Genomic DNA, 22,781 nt, shown 5'->3' with positions numbered 1-22,781 from the left:
ATGGATATAGTGTCTGCAATGTTTACTATGCTTTATTTTTTTTAAGCAGCAGAAATGTTAATTGGATTTATTTTGGTAAGATGTTCAACTATTCCTAGACTCCTTCAGGTCAGTTAGTGCTCCCCATGACCAGATATGGAGTCCTCATCAATTTAAGACAAGATGAAAATTATAACTATAAATTATATAAATTTATATAACTCTGATGGTAGGTTTCAAAATTACCAGGCATGAATGTATTCAGAGCAAACTTTTGCTTTTCTCATATTTATATCACCCCTTTATTTAAGCAATAGCAGAGTAACTATGAGCTATCAGAGACTGCATTCACGGGAATGCATCAGATTTCATACAAGCAGTTGATCAAGGGAAAGAAGGCGTTCTCTAATTTTATACTAAGCCTGAAATCCGAGAGGCTTGCTAGAAAGTAAATCTCTTATCCACATACAATATAAAATTTACTTTTTATAAATAATGGTTACACCTCTAAAGAAAAATCATATGTGTTTTATAAATAGAGTTGGTTTAGCTTTTTCTGTATATTAAATATAAATTATTTCAGTAATTGCTCAGAATTTTTCTGAACATAACTATGACAAAATACTACATTTGTAACCACAGCATTTGCTATTATCCTTTCAGGTCGCTAAAGCAGCCTTTCAAAGAAACAATGACCCTCTGGATGCAGCCATTTTCTATCTTGCAATGAAAAAAAAGGCTGTAATTTGGGGACTATACAGGTACAATTTTATAGCAGAATTTAATACAGTATATATTGCAACTAGTTTTCTTGCATTACTACTACTTGGTAGAAGTAACAGATATTCCAGTAGTACATAAAGGACATTAAGGAACAATCTAGAGAGAGAGAGAGAGATGATAAACCTATCGAGAGAGAGAGAGAGGTTGTTCCTTAATGTCCTTTATGTACTAACATTTTTCAAGTTCCTCAGGATCTCAATTCTTGAACTCAAGTTAGCTTAGAACTACTAAATAATTTATATCAACACTGCTGGGCCCTTTTCAGGGATATAATAATATAATATAATATGACATGATATGACAGTATAATTAATAATATAAATATATAGTTCCTCCATGTTAATAATTTCTAGCCTGATGCCTTAAGTATTATACCAAGCTGGCTCGCCACTGTTAACTACATACTTCTTCCAACAGTGGACAAATGTTTTACAGCTGTCAGAAAAGAACTCCATACTTTGTGTTTTTAAGCAGGCCCTGTGAGTTACATGCTTTCCCTTTATTGCTTTGAAACAACACTGAGCAAAGTTCAGAAATACAGGAGAGAAATTTAAGTGCAATATGACTGTATTTCATGAGGCATTTGCAAAGTTGAATTTCACCCTCTTCATCTGCTAGACCAGAGTTCCCGAACCTTTGGGACATCAGGGACCAGTTATGTAGAGAGAGGTTTTTCCCTGGACCAGAGGAGGCATGATTTTGTGTGCTGCCTGCATCCCACGGATGGGGCTTTGCTTGTGCAGACAGGTTGCTGGTATGCCACGGCCCGGTCCACAGAATGGGGGTTGGGGACCCCTGTGCTAGACAATCCAGGTTTGATGCCAGACAACTTCCACATTTTTACTTGAGGCTGTACTTTTGTGGCACTAATAGAAATACAAAATAATAAAAGGAAACGATTAGATATAGAACCTCAACTAAAACACAGACTATCTGCTATCAAGCCAGATATGAGTCACCATATACAAAACAGAAACAGAATAATCCTCAGTGATATTAAAGAGGTTTCTATGGAAGAACTCACTTGTTATATGGTATGGAGTCCATAAAATTTCAAGTGATAAATAAAAACTTAAATTTGGATTGAAATGTTGGAATCAAAGTTTGGTTTAAAAGAATATAAATGAAGGGAATGGAAAGACATAAATGAATGTGAAGTCCCATACTCTTTAAGGACCAGAATGTAGGGGCTTTGTTTAACTGGGCAATCCTCCCAGCTTCAAAATCTTTTATCAAGGAGTTTGTAACTACCAAAAGTTTGAAAAACATTATTTTATGTGCCTTATTTCAATATCTTCTGATGGCTTATTTTTACCATGGCATTTCATATGAACATTTTTATTGTATCATAAGCACAGTACCCAAGTTAAATATTGGCCATTTCTAATTGCACATGTAGAATTTTAGCAGCAGCTTGATTTTAAAAATTTGATAAATATAAATTGTACATTGTGACTTAATAGTTATAAATGATTACATTGGCAGGTCCCTAAAAGATACTAAAATGACACAGTTCTTTGGAAACAATTTTACAGAAGACAGATGGCGTAAAGCAGCACTGAAGAATGCTTTTTCATTGCTAGGCAAGCAACGTTTTGAACATTCTACAGCATTTTTTTTATTGGCTGGTCACTTAAAAGATGCCATTGAGGTAAGTAATATGTTTTTTTTAGATTATTAAAAGAATTTACAATACATCTAATCATGTATTTTACACACACTCAATAATTTAATAGTACAAGCAGATTTGAATGTTATGGATGAAGTCCAGTGAGATACAGTACTCTGACTACAAGAACCAGCTATATGCTTATTAGCATTATCTAAATATGGTTCTCCCAGCTTCTGCCAACCTAGCAGTTCGAAAGCACGTAAAAAAATGCAAGTAGAAAAATAGGGACCACTCCGGTGGGAAGGTAACAGCGTTCCGTGTGCCTTGGGCGTCTAGTCATGCCGGCCACATGACCACGGAGACGTCCTCGGACAAGCGCTGGCTCTTCGGCTTTGAAACGGAGATGAGCACTGGCCCTTAGAGTTGGAAACGACTAGCACGCATGTGCGGGGGAACCTTTACCTTTACCTTAAATATGGTTCGGTCAGATATGAATATAAATATGGTAGTACACTTAAACTGATTGAAAACAGGAATAGCCTTGTCCAATGTCTATACAAAACAAAAGGAACTGAGAGTACTATAGAATGCTAAACTATGTTTTAATACAGAATGGAAAAAAGGACAAATTTGCAATCTAAGGAGCCCTGTATTGCAATATTGCAGGCTAACTCTACCCACAGCCTGAAGTTTGATCATGGTTGACTCAGTCTTCCATCCTTCTGAAGTTGGTAAAGTGAGGAGCCAGGTTGTTGGGGGCAGTATGCTCAGAGAGTGCTGTAAAGCACTATGGAGTGGTATATAAGTCTAAGTGCTATTGCTATAGGCTGAGTATAATTGTGATGCCATCAAATCAAGGGTGAGCCATCCTACTTAATTAAGCCCCATGTATTCTTTTCACAGCTATATATGAAAAACAACACAATAAAGCGGAAAAAGGTGCATAAGACAGAGGGTAACCAAAATGATAGGGGTCTTGAACATTTTTCGTATAAGAAAAGGCAAGCATATCTGGGACACTAATCTGGGGGAAAGGGGGTAGGAGAAATTCATGAAGGCTCTTGGCCTTGAAGATGCAATGTTATGTCTAGGTTACAAATATCATGCCCCCCAAAACAGAACAACAGCAGAAGAAGGTTAAGCCTCCATATTATCTGTATAAATACTCAAGAGGTATATGGATTGCTGCATACATAATCCTGAACAAAAATAAGCCTGTGTTTCTTATTTCTGATTGGATCATTTTTTTAAAAAAACATTCCTTTGTTTGTTTTAATTAGGTCTGCCTAGAGAAATTAAATGATATTCAGCTAGCTCTTGTAATTGCAAGACTATATGAATCCGAATTTGAAATATCTAGTACTTACAAATCAATTCTTCAGAAGAGAATTCTGGGAAGTAAGCCTCATTCCACTGAAAGTCTATCAAAACCACATTTTGATCCTTTTCTCCGAAGTATGGCTTATTGGATTTTGGAAAAATATGGTCATGCTCTTGATACTCTTTTAAACCATCCCACTTTGAATGATGAAGGTAAGCTGAGGCAATTTAAATTTACCTTTGGAATATGTGCATGTTATATTTAGCTTTAAAATGTTAAATAAACTCTTCTAGTAGTATGTAATATTGAACATATTGTCCTGGGTGGTTCTCATGTATGGTGAGGAACTGTGGCCTCCCAACCAACTAATGGTGATTTTGAAATGATTAAGTGTCATTTAAACAAAGCATACTACTTGAAGCATAAAACATTGTAAGTGCAGATTTATCTTATTAGCTGAAGTTTGTTTTTATTACGTCACAATGTTATCCCAAAACATCATCTTGAAGCTTTCTGTGATTGTTACAACAATTAATGTTAAGGAATCATACTGAGATGGAATAAAATATAAGAAATATAGGGCAAAGACTTAAATGTTTCATGATAAATTATTTTGTCATGTTAAGAAGCAGGGTAGATATATTGAACAAGATGATTAGACTTTTTTGTGTGTTCTTACAATACAATCTGTGTTGCCTTAGGGTATAAATGTTGTGTCATAATATTGACAGCAAGACTGGTCTGGCCTGACGGGGATGGGTTTTAATAGTTGTTTTAGACTTGTTCACTGTTTTTAACTGGGCATGGGTTTAATCTTTTTTTAATTTTTGTATTGTCTTTTTTATATATGCCCTGTGAACCGCCCTGAGTCCCCACCAAGGAGAAGGGCGGTATATAAATTAAATAAAACTATAACTATAAGACAATATCTGATTTATTTCTTTTAGAAAATAAGTTTTTCATTATTCTTTCATGTGATATCTTTATAGATGAAGGGAGCTTCTCAAACTGTAGTCCTTCGGTATTTAATTTTTATAATTATCTAAGGACGCATCCTCTATTGCTGAGACGCCATTTTGGGTCTTCTGAATTATCTTCCACAAGGATATGTGTAACAGGAGAAAATGGGCTTGCAGATGAAATCAATTTAGAGGAAAGAAAATTATTTTTTACTGCAGCATATACTCATTTGAAATCTGGATGTCCCATGTTGGCTTTAGAAGTATTATCGAAGATGCCTAAAGTGGTCAAAAAATCAAAGTGTTTAAGAAGAACATTTAGTTTAAGGAACACTAGTAAAGAATGTACACCCTCTTCTCCAATGCCGGTAGAATCAAAAGATGACCAGTTTTTCAGTACTGACAGGTCAGAACCAGTACTAAATGGTTTAGGGCCATTATCAGATGTTTCATCTGACAAACTTTCAAATTCTGATGCTTTGTTTGATTGGAGTCAGCCAGCTTCAGTCTTCCAAGATGACCCGTTGAAATTAAAATGGGACAGTGACAAAGATGAGGAAAGTGAGGATTCTTGCCTTGTAATGAAACCTTTGCAGAAGATAGCAGGTGAAAAAACAAATGAAGTTACTTCTAGCTGCACTGAAACCTACAGTTCAGGAGGTGAAAATGATGTCTTAGCTTCATCAGAAGACATCATTTGTGTACAACTGAAATTTAGGGCATGCCTGAAGATTCTTACAGAGGAACTTCGAACATTATCCACTGGCTATGAAGTAGATGGTGGAAAATTAAGATACCAGCTGTATAATTGGCTTGAAAGGGAGGTGGTAGCCCTTCAGAAGACATGTGAATACAATATTGAAGCAGATGATTGTCAGACAGAAATTATCCCAATAATTGGTGAAAATTCCTTAAGTGAAAGAACTGAAGACCTGACAGATATACAACTAAAAGAAAATATTCAAAGAAGACACTGGCTTATAAAATACCAGTCACTTTTGCGAATGTTTCTTAGTTACTGCATCCTCCATGGGTCTCATGGTGGAGGCTTGGCATCTGTACGAATGGAACTGATTTTGCTTCTGCAAGAATCCCAACAGGTAAATGGAGGGTTTTTTTCTGATTGATTGGGCTTGGCCTTAAATATTAATACATAATAATTGAAATAAATTACTACCAAAGTATTTTTAGCTTATACCAATTTGATATATATTTCTGGCCCTACACCTAGGATGCTTGATTGTTTGAAGTATATATTTATGAAAAAAAAATTCAGAGAAAAACCAGTAAATTCCAGATAACTTTTTCTCTATAAAAGGTTTTTAGGTTCATGCTTCTAGTGTTTGAACTTCCAGTTTTCTAAAAATGGAAATTGAAGTGGAAGGTTTTTTTTAAAAAAAGAACCTTAGTAGAGCAGCTATTGAAACCTTGGCCTAGAAAAATCAAAGTTATGCTGCCTGTTAGTCACTGGACCAATAGTATTGTTTCTAGACTTTATTGCAATTTAAACAAACATTTCCCCACAAAAAAACCTGGGTTCCTTGTTTTCTTCCGCCTTTAGTGGTGTTTCTGGGTGAGAAAGGAGAATAATTATTCCAATTAACATTGTGTCAATGTGTATGTGTGGGTATAGAAGCAAACTCATCTTTGTAAGAAATTTGAAAATCAAATTATACTCTTTATTTTCCATCCTATTTATAAAGGAATTTTCAGAGCAATCGTATAGTAATATTGTATCTGAGCAGAGTGCAATACCTCTTCTTTTTGCCTGTACCGCAAGTGCCAAAACGGTGGTGGCCAATCCATTATTGCATCTTAGTAACCTGACACATGATATACTACATGCTATCATTTCTCTTGACTCTCCACCCCATCCAGATGTACAGAATAATCAGGCAAGTATTTATAATTTACCAGTCTTTTACTGATTTTTTTTCCAAAAAAATTACATTAATTACTATAATGATGGCCATATTAATATTTATATGCATATTGGGAATTGTTTATTTTATGCTTAAATGAATAACTTTCTTGAGCAAGTAAAATGAAAACAAAGGATTCAAGATCATCTGAATAATTTTGTCTGAAATATGTGTTTCTTCCAGATACAGGTAATGCACACATTAGCAGCATCTTTATCAGCTTGCATATACCAGTCTCTCTGTGGGGGTCATAACTGCAGGTAAATTTTTTTTTCAAAAATAAGCTTTTAGACACAATGAGAACAACATTTTTATTTTTCCCTTCTGTGAGGTACAATCAAAATTTAGTATAAAAATGCATAAAATGTTAACCTCTTATTATACCTTTGCTTTTACAGGTAGTACTCGACTTACGTTCATTTAGGGACCGTTCAAAGTTACAACAGCACTGAAAAATGTGACTCATGACCATTTTTCACACTTATGACCATTGCCGCATCCCAATGTCCACGTGATCAAAATTCGGATGCTTGGCAACTGGTTCATATTTATCACCATTGCTGTGTCTCAGGGTCATGTGATCATCTTTTGAAACCCCTGACAAGCAATATCAGTGTGGAAGCTAGATTCATTTAACAACTGGGTTACTAAATTAACAACCTTAATGATTCACTTAACAAAGAAAAGTCATGGCATGAAAAGTCGTAAAATGGGACAAAACTTATTTAACACATGTCTCACTTAGTAACATATCTTTGGGGCTCAATTGTGGTCATAAGTTGAGAACTACCTGTGTTCTTCAAAAATGGGGTTAATTATTCTCTGATAATCTAAAATACTACAACCTCAATATAAGACAAGGTGTAATTCAACAGTGCTATAGTTAATTTATGATATGATATTCATTAAATATTATTACCATTATTGCCGCCTATATCTTCATCTCCAGATTACATTTCTATAGTTTGGGAATCAATATTCTCCTTTCTCCATGGCACCAGTCCCTGGTGTCCGAAAGGTTGGGAACCTTTGCTGTAGAACCATCCATAATCCTATTTCTACATGACTATTTCTAATGCTATCTTTCTCCACAAAAGTGAAGAAGAAGCAAGGAAGTCCAAAAATTAAGTCAGATACTTTATGTTACTGAATGTTAAGCTTACCTGATCTTAGTAATAGTTGTAAATCACTAATGTATTCAGTAATCAATCTCATTTCGAAGCTGACTTTAAATAGCAGGTCGCCTAATAATAGATCACAATGCAAAAATGTAGCTCTTTAGTAACACCCTTGATTAGAATATGTATAAAATGGTTAAGCTAAGTAAAATGTGATTCACCATTATAGTCAAGCAAAATACCTAAAAATCCATAATTAATACTAATTTTTACAACTTCTTTTAAAAAGTTTATTGCAAGCAAACCAGTTCACTGGAATGATTTATCAGACATTGCTGCTCTCTCATCGGCATTCTCTAAGAACAGCAAGCTCAGATGAAACAGTAACACCAAATACTACACCAGCTCAGTGGCCAGGTAATCGACATTTAATTTTCTTCATGGAGTTTTGAACTGCCTGGCTTCTTTGAAGTACAGTATATTGTTCTGTGTTACAATAGTACATTTAGAATAGTTTCCTTTCCTGTTTCTTCTTCTAGTATGACCCTCTGGCTATTAGTAATTTTTTCTTCCATTTTAGATTGAATACAGTATTAGATAACCTCATGGTGATTACTGGTCTGTAATAATTAATTCCTAATTCAAAGATAAATATAAGGCATAATGTGATTGCTTTTAATCTACTTGTTTAGCTATTTTGGGGTATATAGTTAGATTTAATTTCATTCAAATTAATTTATCTAAACCAGGCCTGTTCTCATTTAGTTTAACCAGATTCACCAAGTTAACAAAATTACTCTGCCCTGGTTAATGAATAATTGTGGGGGGAATAACCCTCTTGACTTTAGTATTCACTATGAATGCGGCCCATGACCATATTCATATGAAATACAAAGAGATATTTTAGTTTAACTTACTGTGTTCTTCAGAACTAGAAGATGAATTCTGGTGCAAAGCTTTTAATATGAACCTGTAATCATGATTTTGTTCTTGGTTACACAACAATAGTTACATATCTAAATCAATGAAAGTTGGGTTATTTCATCCATTTCCTTTGACATTGTTGTAGACATATCAGGTCAATTTTTTAATCTTAAATAATACTAAAAAAAGTCAGTAATAAAGCAAATGATTTTAAAAAGAGAACTTAAGGTATAGAATTTTGTAGTTCAAAATAAAGCATAAGTCATAATAAAATGATTACCGGTAATAAAAATTGTTAAATCATAATAAAGGATATTTCAGAAATCACGGCTTACTCTGGAAGATCATATAGTGGCCGTGACTAGGGGGGCTTTCGCCCAGGTTCACCTGGTGCGCCAGTTGCGGCCCTATCTGGACCGGGATGCTCTGTGTACGGTCACTCATGCGCTCGTGACCTCTCGCCTTGACTACTGTAATGCTCTCTACATGGGGCTTCCCTTGAAGACCACTCGGAGGCTCCAACTGGTACAGAATGCGGCCGCGAGAGTTGTCCTGGGAGTTTCCCAGTACTCCCATGTTACACCTTTGCTCCGCGAGCTGCATTGGCTACCAGTTGTCTTCCGGGTGAGGTTCAAGGTCCTAGTTATGATCTTTAAGTCCTTACATGGCATGGGTCCGGGTTACCTCGGGGACCACCTGCTGCCGGCATCAACTTCCCTCCGCCCAGTACGTGCCCACAGAGAGGGCCTCCTCAGGGTGCCTCCGGTCAGGGAATGTCGACTGGTGGCCCCCAGGGGGAGGGCCTTCTCTGTGGGCGCTCCGGCATTATGGAACCAACTGCCGGTTGAGCTCCGGATGGCATCTGACCTCCGATCCTTCTGTCGCGGGTTGAAGACCCACTTATATGAATTAGCTGGTCTGGCCTGATGGGGGAATATGGGTTTTTAAATTGATTTTTAGTATTTATTATTGTTGTTTTAACTGGGCACTGGTTTAATTTCCTTTTAACTTTTGTATTGTTATTTATATATACCCTGTGAACCGCCCTGAGTCCCTGGGGAGAAGGGCGGTATAGAAATCAAATAAAACTAAACTAAACTAAACTAAACTATTGCAGAAGCCATATAAATTTAAATCAAGAAATAATTTATTCTCTGTAGAGAAAAAAGCAATAACTTAAAGAAGTTCAACACATAGCATAGTATGTTTCTCTGTTTGGGAAAGAGTGTAAAGAATGCTCAGAGTGTTTATAAGGAACCTGGAAACATATCTTTGAATCTCCAGGGAATCCTCTTTTCCCACCTACCCTGTGGTTCTTTAATCTTGGTATGACTTCCAGAGTTGTGGATTTTGACTTCCAGAATTCTCAGTAATGGTCATATTGTCTCGAATTCTGGAGGTTAGTTGTGGATTTTGACTTCCAGAATTCTCAGTAATGGTCATATTGTCTCGAATTCTGGAGGTTAGTTAATACATTTGCAGTTGCCAAGATTGAGAAATGGTTGAAATGAATATTTTTTTATAAATGTGTTTATTTCTTAGTGATATAGGTAGGCATAAGATCCTGTTTCTTATTGGCCAACTTTATTTCTGATGTCACCACCAAATAAGTTGGTCACCACCACTCTCGAGTCTTATTTGATATTAGTTATGACTTAAAGTATACCAGTTGAAACTAATATTACATTGTTGGGATTTTACAGTACTAATTTCTTAATTCTGTCACTGTGAGTCTTAATTTCTTTATGCATATAGAATCTCCTGGCAATTGCTGAATGGCAGGTTTTCCAAGGTGGCAAAACACATATTTATGTATGTGTACATGTATTTTTATCCCCATTTCACTTTTCACAAGGTTAATCATGATTTAAAGCAACTCCACAATTTATTAACAATTTTTGTTGAATGTAAACTAAAATTCATAATAATAATAATAATAATAATAATAATAATAATTAATAATAATAATAATTAATAATAATAATAATAATAATAATAATAATAATAATAATAATAATAATAATAATAATAATATGGCATTTCCTGTCTATCCAGGAATAATGGATTTAATACAATTATTGAATCAAGCTGGAGAAGAAGCTCAGTCTGGAATCACAGTTTTGCTCTGTGAAATTCTTACGGCAGTCTACCTTAGTCTCTTCATTCATGGTCTAGCCACACATTCCAGCAATGAATTATTCAGGATTGTGGCCCATCCCCTTAATGACAAAATGTGGTTTGCTGTCTTCGGTGGTGGTGCAAAGATTCCCAGGAAAGGACCAATTCAAGAAACAACCAAGATGGGTTAGTACATTCCATATTTTTTCTTTATGTAAATATTTACTGAACTTAGTTTCTTTCTAGTTTTTATACTGAATATGTTACCAGGATGGCGTTGTGGCTCAGCAGTTAAGACACTGGACTTGTTGGCTGGAAAGCCAGCAGCCCAGGTTCAAGACTCTTGCGCCACATAATAGGGTGAACTTCCCTCCTTGTCCCAGCGCCTGCCAACCTAGCAGCTCGAAAGCATGCAAATGCAAGTAAATAAATAGGTACCACTTCAGTGGGAAGTTAACAGCACTCTGTGACATCATGGTTGCCACAGGACCACAGAAATGTCTTCGGACAGTGCTGGCTCAATGGCCCTGAAAGGGAGATGGGCACCACCCCCTGTAGTCACCAATGACTAGCGGAGAAAAATCCATAGGGACTTCTTTTTTAATATTACCGTACAGTGACAGAATTCCTATATAACACTAAATCTTAACTATCATTACATACATGAGAAGAAATAATGTTATATAAAAATTGAACTCTTGTATTTTGCACATCCATCTCTTCCTTCCAATTTAATGGAAAAAATAAATCGGAATTTGGTTTCACTTTATTAAATTGTTGATTTATTCCTTTTGAACAAGAAAACAAATGTGGGGAAAAAATCTTGATTAAATAAGTTGGCAGTAAGTTATGCTACTTGTTGCTGGCTTCTTTGGCAATGATAGTATTAGAATTTTGTGAAAAGAACTTACAAGTAAAAGAGTGAAAGATCAAATTCCAATTCAGGATGTTTTCTATTTGTGCATATGGCTTAATATGAGGTATAATATTCCCATTGGCAAAAAAAAAATATAACTGTTCACTTTTAATGCATGCCTACTTAGGGAAATACACTTTCTTATATTCAGGAATTTAGTGCAGTGGTAAATAATCTATTCATAATTTTAATATAAGTAAAATAGTTGCTTATGAACATATAATGCATAAATAAAGAGCCCTAAATAAATTTTAAACAGGTTCTGTTTGGAAAATCAAAATCATTTAATGTCTGTAACTTTGTAATGTTGACCACATACCAGCCGAACATTTTTAGAAATGTTGAAAAGTTTGTTTTCTAATATGTATGACAGCAATATTCTATCTAAGCGTAGTCTTATGTTTTCTCTCTTTGGCAGGTAGGCACTTCTCTTTGCCTAGCCCACATCAGGTAGTAGTATTTTCTATGGAATGCGTGGGGTTTACCAAATCTCTAACAACCATCAGTACTCATAGTCCTACCAAACTTGCAGGCAAGATACTAGCTTCAGTTCTAGGCATTTGAATCTAGTGTTGATATGTGATGTGACCTTGCATAAAAAAGTACTGTAATTGAGCAAAAGCAATCTGTTTGTAAGTCATGATCTCTGATTTAATTGTGATTTATTATGTCAGAAAAATTAACCAAAATTTCAACAATTACAAATCATGTAGTTGGTTATTTTCATACCAAATTATCTTTAATAGTGAAAGAAGACCATGACTTGCAATTATCAGAAATATTCCAATATATTTTTGTCCATCAAGCTGCTTGTTTGTGTCACATGACTGTATGCATGTGGCTATGAATTTTTGTTAGCTTAGCAAAATCTGTAATTTTTTTAATGAAAAAGCATTTATTAATTGAAAATTAGTGTAGGCTAGCAAATAATAGAAAGGTATAACTTGGTATTTCCAAATGATAGGCTTATACAACTGATTTTATTTTGACTGAATTAATAATTAGATTTGTAATTAGCAAGTCTGACACCAAGAGATTTTGGGAGAGATTATTCTGTAATAGGCTCTATAATTTTGTGTTGAATGTTTTTACTAAAGTAAAAATAGTATAGTGTGTGGAAAGAGAGAGAGAGAGAGAGACAGAAGGAAAGGAAAGAAAAGCAAAAGAAAGAATAGATAGAAATATATTTCTATTGATTACTTGTTTTTTGAAATATTTATGTAGTTAAAATATAACTAACTAGGTATGGTTGGCCTAAAAAGACAGACTTTTTAAAGATGCCCAAGATACAGAAGTGTTGAGTTTTAGGGTGCTAAAGAGAAGAAATCACCAAATTAAAATGCACTATCTTCTCCAAAATTTCAGCTTTGGAGAAAGCTGATATTACTACAGACTTTATTTGATATGAAACCTAATCCCAATTATTTAGGGATATCATCTGGATTGATAATGGATTAGTATTCTGGTTGTATGGTAATCAGTTGACACTGACATTTCATTGCTTTCATAAAATACTGGCCTAAGTCTGCCAAAAGCTACCACCTTTACTAGTAGAACGGAATGCTGATGTGACACATGTATGACTAAGGCTGGTAATCTAATGTACATCATTCCTATTCCATCTTACTAAAAGACATCACATAAAAACCTCAGTTAACTTAATCCATATGGACCATAAGTATCAATGCTGATGAGCCCATCTAGTGATGATCAGAGCATGTAGAATATCATTATTTGGAATATAGGTGGAATAAATGACAAAGAATATAATGAATGAACTAAAACAAAGTTTATGCAGTTGTGAATACAAGAAATGAAAAGAATTTAATGATCTGAAGAAAAGTGGCCTGGTCTTTTGGAATGGATTTGATTAAAATAAAGAGCTAAATATATCTCAGAAAGTTTGAATTGGTATTATCTTGATTTGTGGGAGCATGTGAAAATAGGAATTCATAGGTTAGTGATAGTTGACTATTGTGGTGAATAATAATAATGAAAGATCTCAGCATGAGAGTTATAATAGGATAATTGGAGAAATGTTAATAAAATAAAGATGTAGGGTTTGTTTATCGAGTGGCCTTGGTCTTGTTTAGTACATGTGTGAAGATCACATCTCTGCTTGATGACTAGAAGAATGCTCTTGTTGTCCATTGTATAAAAGAAAGGTAGCAAGAATGAATGCAAAAACTATCGAAGAATTAATTTGTCAAGTATCTTTTCAACAAAAATTCTGGAAAGGTGTTTGACAGAATTTTTGTTGAAAAGATACAGGTGGTGACAGTGAGCATAGACTAGGTTTTTCTCCTCCAACAATAATTGAGAAATATATGATAAAAACAAGTTTATGTTATATGATTCAAAAAAGTATCTAAATAATCTTGAATAATGTAAAGTTTTGTTAGAAAACGTATTGACCTGGAAATGGTTTGCTCAATTTGATAAGAATGATATGTGAAAGAAGTAAAGCATGCATAAGAATCATAGGAATGCTTAGTGAATTGTGGAAGGAAAAAAAAACAAAGATATGTGACATATGCATAATGCAATTATGGTTGCATAAATAAGGAATGTAGAGGCTTGTGGTGCAGATCAGAATTGTGTTGGGTGGAGTATGAATGTGTTTGTATTTCAGTATGCAATTTATGCTATGTTGGCCAAAACCCCAATTAATTTGCAATACATGTTAGAATGTACAATGCAACAAGGAACATGGTTCTGAAAATTAATGTGTCAAAGACCAAAGTAGCTATGTTTGAAATGTAAGTGGAGTGATCAGTTGTAGTAGTTGTAAATTGAATTAAAAAATCTGAAGAAAAAAATTAGTTTCTGTAATCTACAAAAATGTTTTTTTCTTACTAAGGATATTCCCCTGCTATAGACTTAAGCATTTTCATACCACTTCTTAGATTTTGCCGAAGTCATATACAGTGTGTCTTACTTTATTGAAACAATTATTGGTGTTTCTAAGTAGATGCTGTAGGGAAGAAGTGGAATAACAGAATCAATATTCCGAATTCATTCTGGCAGACTATGACAAATGAATATTAAACTTCATTATAGTGATTTATTACAAAATGTGTATTCATTATGGATCAGTAGCTGTTCTTTGATTTGTTTAGATATTATATGGATTCTTCAATTTATTTGATTGGACTGCTAAAAACAGACCTCTTTTGTGCCCAGAAAACTTGATGTTAAAGTGATAAAAGCATTAAACAATCAGATAGGATTTCAGGGAGCTCAGGTTTGAAATTTATAAGCATATAAAAATAGGCCATTGAATAGTTTAAATGTAATAACACCTTTAAATTATAGCATCCCCTTTGAAAACCTATATAAAATAATTTCCTGAGAATTAAATTGTAGTAAGAATGAAAATATCATGGCAAAATCTTCTTATTTTTTTATGTAAATGAAAAATTTTAAATACATTATTAGCAAATAAATTAGCATCAATTCTATATAAATTGCATACCTTACTATTTTGTGATAGGATATTTGTAAAATGATGATACAGATTACAGAAAGATACAGTATATTTAGATTTACATGTATTGCAAGCCAATATATCAGCAATTATGAATGCTGTATATTTAACTGGGAAGATATATCCATTTAAAATGTTGCATACATGAGGAAATCTACCATTCTTTCAAGTAATAACATTTTACAGAATAAATTTGTAGTTTACTTTAAAAAAAGTGCTGATATAAAACCACATTTTAATTTAATTTTATTATTTCCCAGTATGTTAAAAAAGGCATGTCGTACCAAAATAGTTCTGTGATAGCTTTCAACTAAAATTTGGTCAAACTGTTTGGAATTTCAAATGGCTAATGGAATGCAAATTGTAATGATTGTTGCAACTTTCCATTGCAAGCTGTGGAATGCTCAAAATGTTGCTGCTTGTGCAAAACATGATACAGTTTATGGGTTTACCTACTAAGGCAGTATCATTTCAGAATGCTTTTTAATGTATTTTAGTATTTGTAATAATATTTGATTGAATTGGCTTGAGCAACGTCTGTAGGCTTGGGGCCATAACTCAGGTTTTTTTTTCATTCTCGGTTATGTCATTCTTTTAGAAAGACAAAACATTGTGATTTCATATCCTTAATTCTTCCTCTCTCAAAATGACAAGAGTCAAAAATCAGGTCAAGTAAATGTAGCACCCATCTGCAAGTACATAAACCAAATGTGTCTTTTCAGATGGTCATATGATTGCTATGGAAAGCAGTTACACAATTCTTGGAAAGAAACATTTGTTTTAAGGGTTTGTAGATAGAACATTTTTGTCTTTGACAAACATAAGCCGTTCTACACCTTTACCCCGCAAGAGTTCTTGAGTTCTTGTAACTTCAAAATAAAATGGTAAACCATGTCTAAAGTGCATTTCTTTAAAGAAAAAAAAAACAGTGGGATTTTCATTTTTATAACATGTTTAAAGTTTGTTGGTAATTGTACAACTAATGGGTTAATAATATTTCCTGCTTAAGTAGCAAATTTATTTCATAATAGGGAAGGTTGAATGGGAATTAGAAATAAGCATATTTTTCAGCCTCTGTATCATGTAACATTTTGTTCAGCTTATTTTCTGCCTCCATTTCAGCATAAGAGTAAGCTTTATTTTATTTAGTTCAAAAACTAATGTTCCATAGTAAGCAATGCATGTGCATGCTTGTTGTTCTGGCTAAAAGACTTTGAACTGTAATATGTAATATTTGATATAGCTTTAGTATTAAGGTAAGTGAGATTTTCATATTTATTCATTAGTTTGATGACTATTTTGAAATAACATTTATTTTCAATAGAAATGTTTATATATAGACCTAATACAGACCATTGAAAAAAGACAAAACGTATACCACTGGTATGTTTATATTTTCTATTATAGTTCATCTCTTAATATAAAGTTAGATATATATTTGTAGCATGAGCATTAAATATTTCCATGCTCATATTTATGCAAAAATAATGATTATGTATTATTTGTTTAAAATGCATCTCAGATAATCTTGGAAACGTAATCAAAAAGTTATAGGTGAGAATAAAAGCTAGCCATGTTATTGTTTAATTTCAATAATTAAACTTAACAGGCATTGATTGATAGTACTTGTTTGTTTTAAGCACATAGGTTATAGTTGATTTGAAAGATGATATCCTTCACAGATGATAACCTTCATTTATTTGATGTTTCATTGTCCTATAAAGTTGAATGTGGGTTTTTTTTGTAGCTTCTTCTCCTATAGATGATGGTGAGAAGCAAAATAAGCGGCTTAGACTGACATCAAAATCATCATCGAAAGAAAATTCACCTACTACTTTATCTGGAAAAGAACAAGAGTGTTCAATTTACAAAGAGAAATTTATTCCTCCTGAACTTAGTATTTGGGACTACTTTATAGCAAAGGTATTTTTATGTTGTTAGAAATAAAATTGTCCTATTGTCCTTGACAAATGGAGAATCTATCTCTGAGTCAGCTCCTTCTTCAAACTTGTACACCTACAGATGATAATCTTTTCAAATAATATCCTAATCTGCTGAGAAATGTTAGGATTAAGCTTGCATTCTTACATTATGCTAAGCCAAAACTGCTTTTGAAGATAATAAAATATGCTTTGTTTGGCCAGTTCTTATGTATTGTTATTGTTTTTGTTCTGTTTTAATAGTGAGCCCCCAACCACCAATATATATAATAAATCATATTTAAATAGTAGATATTATTTATTATTTAACCAAACATTATGTTTTTTCTTAATCTGTTTTCTTGTTTTAGCCATATCTTGCATCATCCCAAATTAGATTTGAATATGATTCAGATGAAAGTCAGGAGAGCAGTGATGAAGATGAAGATGGAGCATTCTTTTCAGATTCAAAACTTCAGGAACACTCTAATCCAAATTCATTTAGGTATAAATTATTACTGAATTATATCTACAGTTTTTTCTTTACACCATTCAACAATTTTGCAGGCATGTTTTCATTCATTTTCTTACATTAGGTCATGTTTTGTATCATGCTAATTTAGAATTTCCCCTAACTTTTGGTTAAGACAGCAGACTAGTAGGAAGAAATCCCTTGGAAGTGTTTGATATTTCAGCAATGTATTGTATATTTTTCTTGAATCCTGCAAATTTAACACATTACAGAGTAACCTAGAGAAAATAAGGGTGCAATTTTCAGGTTCTAACTTAGTACAGACATAAATTTTAATGCAGAAAGAAATCATATAATCCTTTCCCAAAGCTAAAGCTTCTCAAAATTTGTATTGCCATGATTTCTTAAAATTATTAATATATAGTTTTGACTTCCATCCCCTATTCCATGGATAAAACTAATGATTTTATTAGAGTTAAGGTTGGGCAATAATTAAATATATATTTTCAATAATTATACTTTAATGTATATATTAAATAAAATTACTGAAACTTAGAATTTTATAAAATAAAATTGTTTCATTGGAAATAAATTTGAAAACAATCAAATTTAAAACCATGTTTTTAATGATAAGGATGAGTTGTCTTTTGCATAATTCCTGAAATCTAGATTTTAATTCATATTTATTTTGGATTATTATTTGTTCTTTGTAGCAGGAACTGTAGAAAATCCAAACTTTGCTGTCAGTTTTTCCAGAAAGAGCAGGTGTGAGTAACTGACAGTAATCCAACTTTGTATGTTCAAATAATAATAATTAAAAAAACCTGTGTCCCTCCTAAAATTTGTACACAAACCCTTAAGGGGATAATGAGTTTGAGAACTCATATTTTTAGAGTAATAATGAAGACTATATGGTATGAATTAGAAATTCATTGTCCAAATCTTATTTCAAGAGTGGCCTTGCCTAATTAACAATTTTTTATCCAAAAAGAAATTGAACAGCTGCTTTATAGGGTTGAGGTATATGTGGGGCAGAATATTGCAGAAGCATTATAATTAGCGTTAAATTTAAAGTAAAATATTAATTATTTGTGTCCTGATTTGCTCTTATAATGAATTTAGAATATCATATGCTACCTTGTCACAGAGAGTGATGTTTACAGTAATAAATGAAAAAGGAGAACAAGTATTAGCTAAATAGTTAAATACACAATATTGCTGGAAGAACAATAACAATTTTTTTTATTTTTTAGTTGGTTATTGATGCGCTTGGCTATGGTTCAGCTAGTTCTCCGTAATTTGAAAAGTTTCTACCCATTGGCTGGACATGATCTTACAGGTAATTAATTTATTTTTGAGCATTGGTAGACATCATTGTCTGCTTTTATATGGGCACATCACTATATTCATATAAACTAGAGGCAGAAGTACTGTATGCCAGGTATTTTGAGTCTTTTGATAGGTATGGTCATTTGAAATGACTCAGTTTTGATTTGAAATATCGTACCAAGCTTGTCATGCACGTTTTTGAGCTGGGACAGTGGTGGGATTCAGTGAGTTTGCACCAGTTCGGCAAAACCTGTAGTTAATTTTTTGTTGCCCAGGCCCATAATGGACTTCCGGAAGCAGCATCCACACAGAGAACCAGTTGTTCACATATTTGAATCCCACTACTGGCTGGGGAATCTTTCAGAATGATGACAGCCAAGAGGGAACATTTGTCAGTAAAATTCATATATGATATACATATATGATAATAGATTATAAGAATATATTAACTGCAAATGTTTAAATTCAGATGGGCTGTCTATTCTCTACAACTTCATCAGATGTTTTCAGATACAACTGCCAATTTACAAACAGCTTCACAATTCATGATGGGGTGGGTGAGATGAGGAGAGAAATAGGCATTACTCCCTCTCTTTCAACAATGCTGCTGCAGATGGCAGTGCTTCTAATTCAAGAGCTACTAGGAATTGGGAAAATGTATTTTTCTTTAGAACATTATTGATAGCTGATGCAGACAACCTAAGCATACTTAATGAGAAACTAAGTCCTTTTTAACTCAGTAAAATGGTTCTGTTTAGTCTGAAGAGTTCTTACATTGTTTTTAATTCAGCAGTATGTTTACTAACATCCATTTTGCTATACATAGCTACTTTTGAAGTTCACAGATATCTTAATGACAAAACATGTCTAGAAGGTTTTTAGTGTTATTAATGTTCTGACAACTACAACAGTTGTCGAAACTGGTATAAAACATTCAGAAAATATAATTTACTTTAAAGAAAATACTGTACTGAATAAAAAATCCATCTTTAGAACTTCCAGTTTGTTCACCGCTGTGCCATGCGGTTCTAAAGGCTCTTCAGCGCTGGGAACAAGTCCTTCTCAGACGACTTGAAATGCATGGAGGTCCTCCAGAAAACTTTATTTCTGTTCACATTTTACAAGATGCCTCATCTTCAGGCCCTGCACTACTTCGCCACAAAGCTTTGCTAGAGCCAACAAACACTCCTTTCAAGTAAGTTTATACCTTAAACAGATAAAATGCAATTATATTTCCTATCTACTATTTAGTGAAGTATATGAAATCTCTTGGGAATGCTTATTTTTCATTCACAAATTCACAATTTAGCTCTGCTATTTGTACATCTTATAACTTCATTACCAGGAACAATGCAAATTGTTAAGCTTTGGTTAAGTAACTAAACGAAAACATAAGATATATAAAACTAAGGCCTTGAAAATTATAAGGAAGGAGTTCTTTGACTGAAAACAAGTCTTTCATTAAGAAGAACCATGGGTAACGGATTAGAATTAAGAGGGGAGGGTGAATTGGCTTTGAGTTTCCATGACAAGATCTCCAAAAGAAGGTTGAGTGCTTGAGTGATTCCCACAACAAGAAATAAAAGTAGACATTTTCGTTCAGATACTTTGGCTTACTAATATGCTATTTCTCAGGATTGATAAATAAGAAGTAATGCATAATGATTGCCAAGATTTATCAAGTTCTCTGCTATCCCCTGTTACGTGTGTGTGTGTATGTGTATACACACACACATGTATATGTATATGACATACATCAGTAGGGTGTGCAATTAGAATGTAATCTCTGCTGATCATCTTGGCTATTGGTTGCTTTATTATTTCCCATGTTTCCTTGATTTTTTTTGTTTCCAAGAGATATTTCTTGATCAAGTATTGTCTTCATGTTTTTCATCTTTTTTCCCTCTGTTCTAGTTCACTTGTTTCTGATCTTCCATTTTGATGATGGACTGTTTGGCTTCTTTTCTTGTATGTTAGTTTTGCATTCACAATACTTAGTTATACTTGCAGCCATGCTGCACATTAGTTGGTTTATTTCATGCAGTAAGATAATACTTGTATTTGATATTACAGAATTGGCATCTTTTTATATGAGTGCTAGCTGCTTCTTTAGAATAAATTTCAATATAGACAACTATTTCAATTCCTTTTTTTTTAGTTAGAGGGCTGACAAGAAGATAGAGGAGAGGGCTCCTGCTTTGAAAATAAAAACAATACAATAGCAATGCTGTTTTCCTTTACTGCTGGGGGGCCCTGGTTTTTTTTAATCCCATTTATATCCCGCCCTTCTCCGAAGACTCAGGGCGGCTTACAATTTAAAGCACAAATCAATGTGCTTAGCAATAGCCTTCATTCTATGTATATGCCTGCTTATTAGGGCTTTCGCCCCCCCCCCAAGCGGCATTATTACAAAGTCAGCTTATTGCCCCCAACAGTCTGGGTCCTCATTTTACCTACCTCGGAAGGATGGAAGGCTGAGTCAACCTTGAGCCTGGTGGGATGCGAACCTGCACTAATTGCAGGCAGCTGGTGTTACTTAAGGAGGCATTAGCCCACTGCTCCACCAAGGCTCTTTTGCCTCTAGAGTTTGAGCTGTTTCAGACAGAGCTTCAACCTCTTGTCCCTGAGTAGATCTTTGCAATTCTTTCAGTGTTGCTTTTTCATTTATGTTTCATGTATGTTCACCTTATCTATTATTACTGTTATTTCCCTCTTGTAATTTTGATCTAATTTTATTTCCTTTTTCTTTTCATAATTTGTATTCTAGCATTTTCTTGGTTTCCTGCAAACTCATTTTTGTCTAATTCATTTTTATTTCCCTTACTGACAAACAGACAATTTTCTTTGTAAAAGCTTAAATTTCTTTAATTCTTGGAAGCTTCTCTAATTCTTGTAAACATTTTTAAACTGTGTAGAGCAAAATAGATCATGTTTTAGGTAACATTTATGCAGAAATATCATGGATATATAAAACAGTGGCAGCTATGTAAAGGAGGATGAGTTAAGAGCTAAAGGGATTAGTTCAGAATATCTGAGTGAGCTTTCAGCCATGGTGGCACAGTGGTTAGAATGCAGTACTGCAGGCTAATTTCCTGACTGCCAGCAGCTTGATTCTTACCAGCTCACAGTTGACTCAGTGTTCTATCCTTCTGAGGTCGGTAAAATGAGGACCCAGATGTCGGGGGCAATATGCTGACTCTATAAACTGCTTAGAGGGGACTGTAAAGCACTATGAAGCAATATATAAATCCAAGTGCAATTGCTACGGCTATTTTAAGGATTAAATGAGAGTTTTGTGGTCCTTACTCAATCCTTAAGCACACTATTATTCTAATTTGAAACATGAGTCATGCTTTCAATTTCTGCCACTTAATCAATAGATATCAGTAAAAAGCAGCTACTGGGAAAACAAAGTTTTAATTATTTCTTCCTGAGTATTCTTTGACCAGTTCTAAAACTATGCAATAATTGCTATTAATGGGAGCTGAAGAGAAAAGATGAAGATTATGTATGTTGGCTTATAAAATAAATTATTTAAGTAACTTCCTTCAGTCTTACAACCATTCGATCTTGCAAGTTATAAATTAATTATATATACAAACATTTTTGCAGTTCCTCATTAAAATAATTCTGTAGGATCAGCAGACTCTGCTTATGCTGTACTTATTACAATTATAGAAATCATTGTTGAGAAGAATAAAATAGATGATGTACTGGATAATGTCAGATATATTAAGTTTTACTTGCATTTGTGCTATTTCCTTTCTATGCCTGAAGAATATTTGCAACAGGTATCTCCAACCTCAATGTCATCATTCTCTAAAACACTGTGTAAATAGCAGAATACCTGTTAGAATGAAGCAGTTAGTGTTTCTCATTAAAATTTCTGATTTTACAGTTTTCTGCTTTCAGGTGTCAATAC

General features: G+C 33.7%; 1 protein-coding gene across 3 annotated transcripts in view; it reads left to right on the top strand.

Annotated features, from left to right (window-relative positions):
- DMXL1 (Dmx like 1) overlaps positions 1-22,781 on the top strand; it is an 89,833-nt gene that overhangs the window by 42,546 nt on the left and 24,506 nt on the right. For 2 of the 3 annotated variants that reach the window (XM_083355893.1, XM_083355892.1), the window contains exons 21-32: positions 643-740; positions 2,248-2,413; positions 3,655-3,907; positions 4,685-5,754; positions 6,358-6,549; positions 6,760-6,836; positions 7,984-8,111; positions 10,674-10,922; positions 16,887-17,062; positions 17,430-17,563; positions 18,784-18,869; positions 19,853-20,054. In XM_083355893.1, the coding sequence (XP_083212019.1) occupies positions 643-740; positions 2,248-2,413; positions 3,655-3,907; positions 4,685-5,754; positions 6,358-6,549; positions 6,760-6,836; positions 7,984-8,111; positions 10,674-10,922; positions 16,887-17,062; positions 17,430-17,563; positions 18,784-18,869; positions 19,853-20,054 (2,831 nt within the window). The remainder of the gene's footprint in view (positions 1-642; positions 741-2,247; positions 2,414-3,654; positions 3,908-4,684; positions 5,755-6,357; positions 6,550-6,759; positions 6,837-7,983; positions 8,112-10,673; positions 10,923-16,886; positions 17,063-17,429; positions 17,564-18,783; positions 18,870-19,852; positions 20,055-22,781) is intronic. The other variant, XM_083355894.1, reaches the window with a different exon arrangement.

This window comes from Vipera ursinii, assembly GCF_947247035.1.
Source record: "Vipera ursinii genome assembly, chromosome: 2".
Lineage (NCBI taxonomy): Eukaryota > Metazoa > Chordata > Lepidosauria > Squamata > Viperidae > Vipera > Vipera ursinii.
The sequence above is the reverse complement of the archived record's forward strand: the minus strand, read 5'-3'. Positions and strand labels throughout refer to the sequence as shown.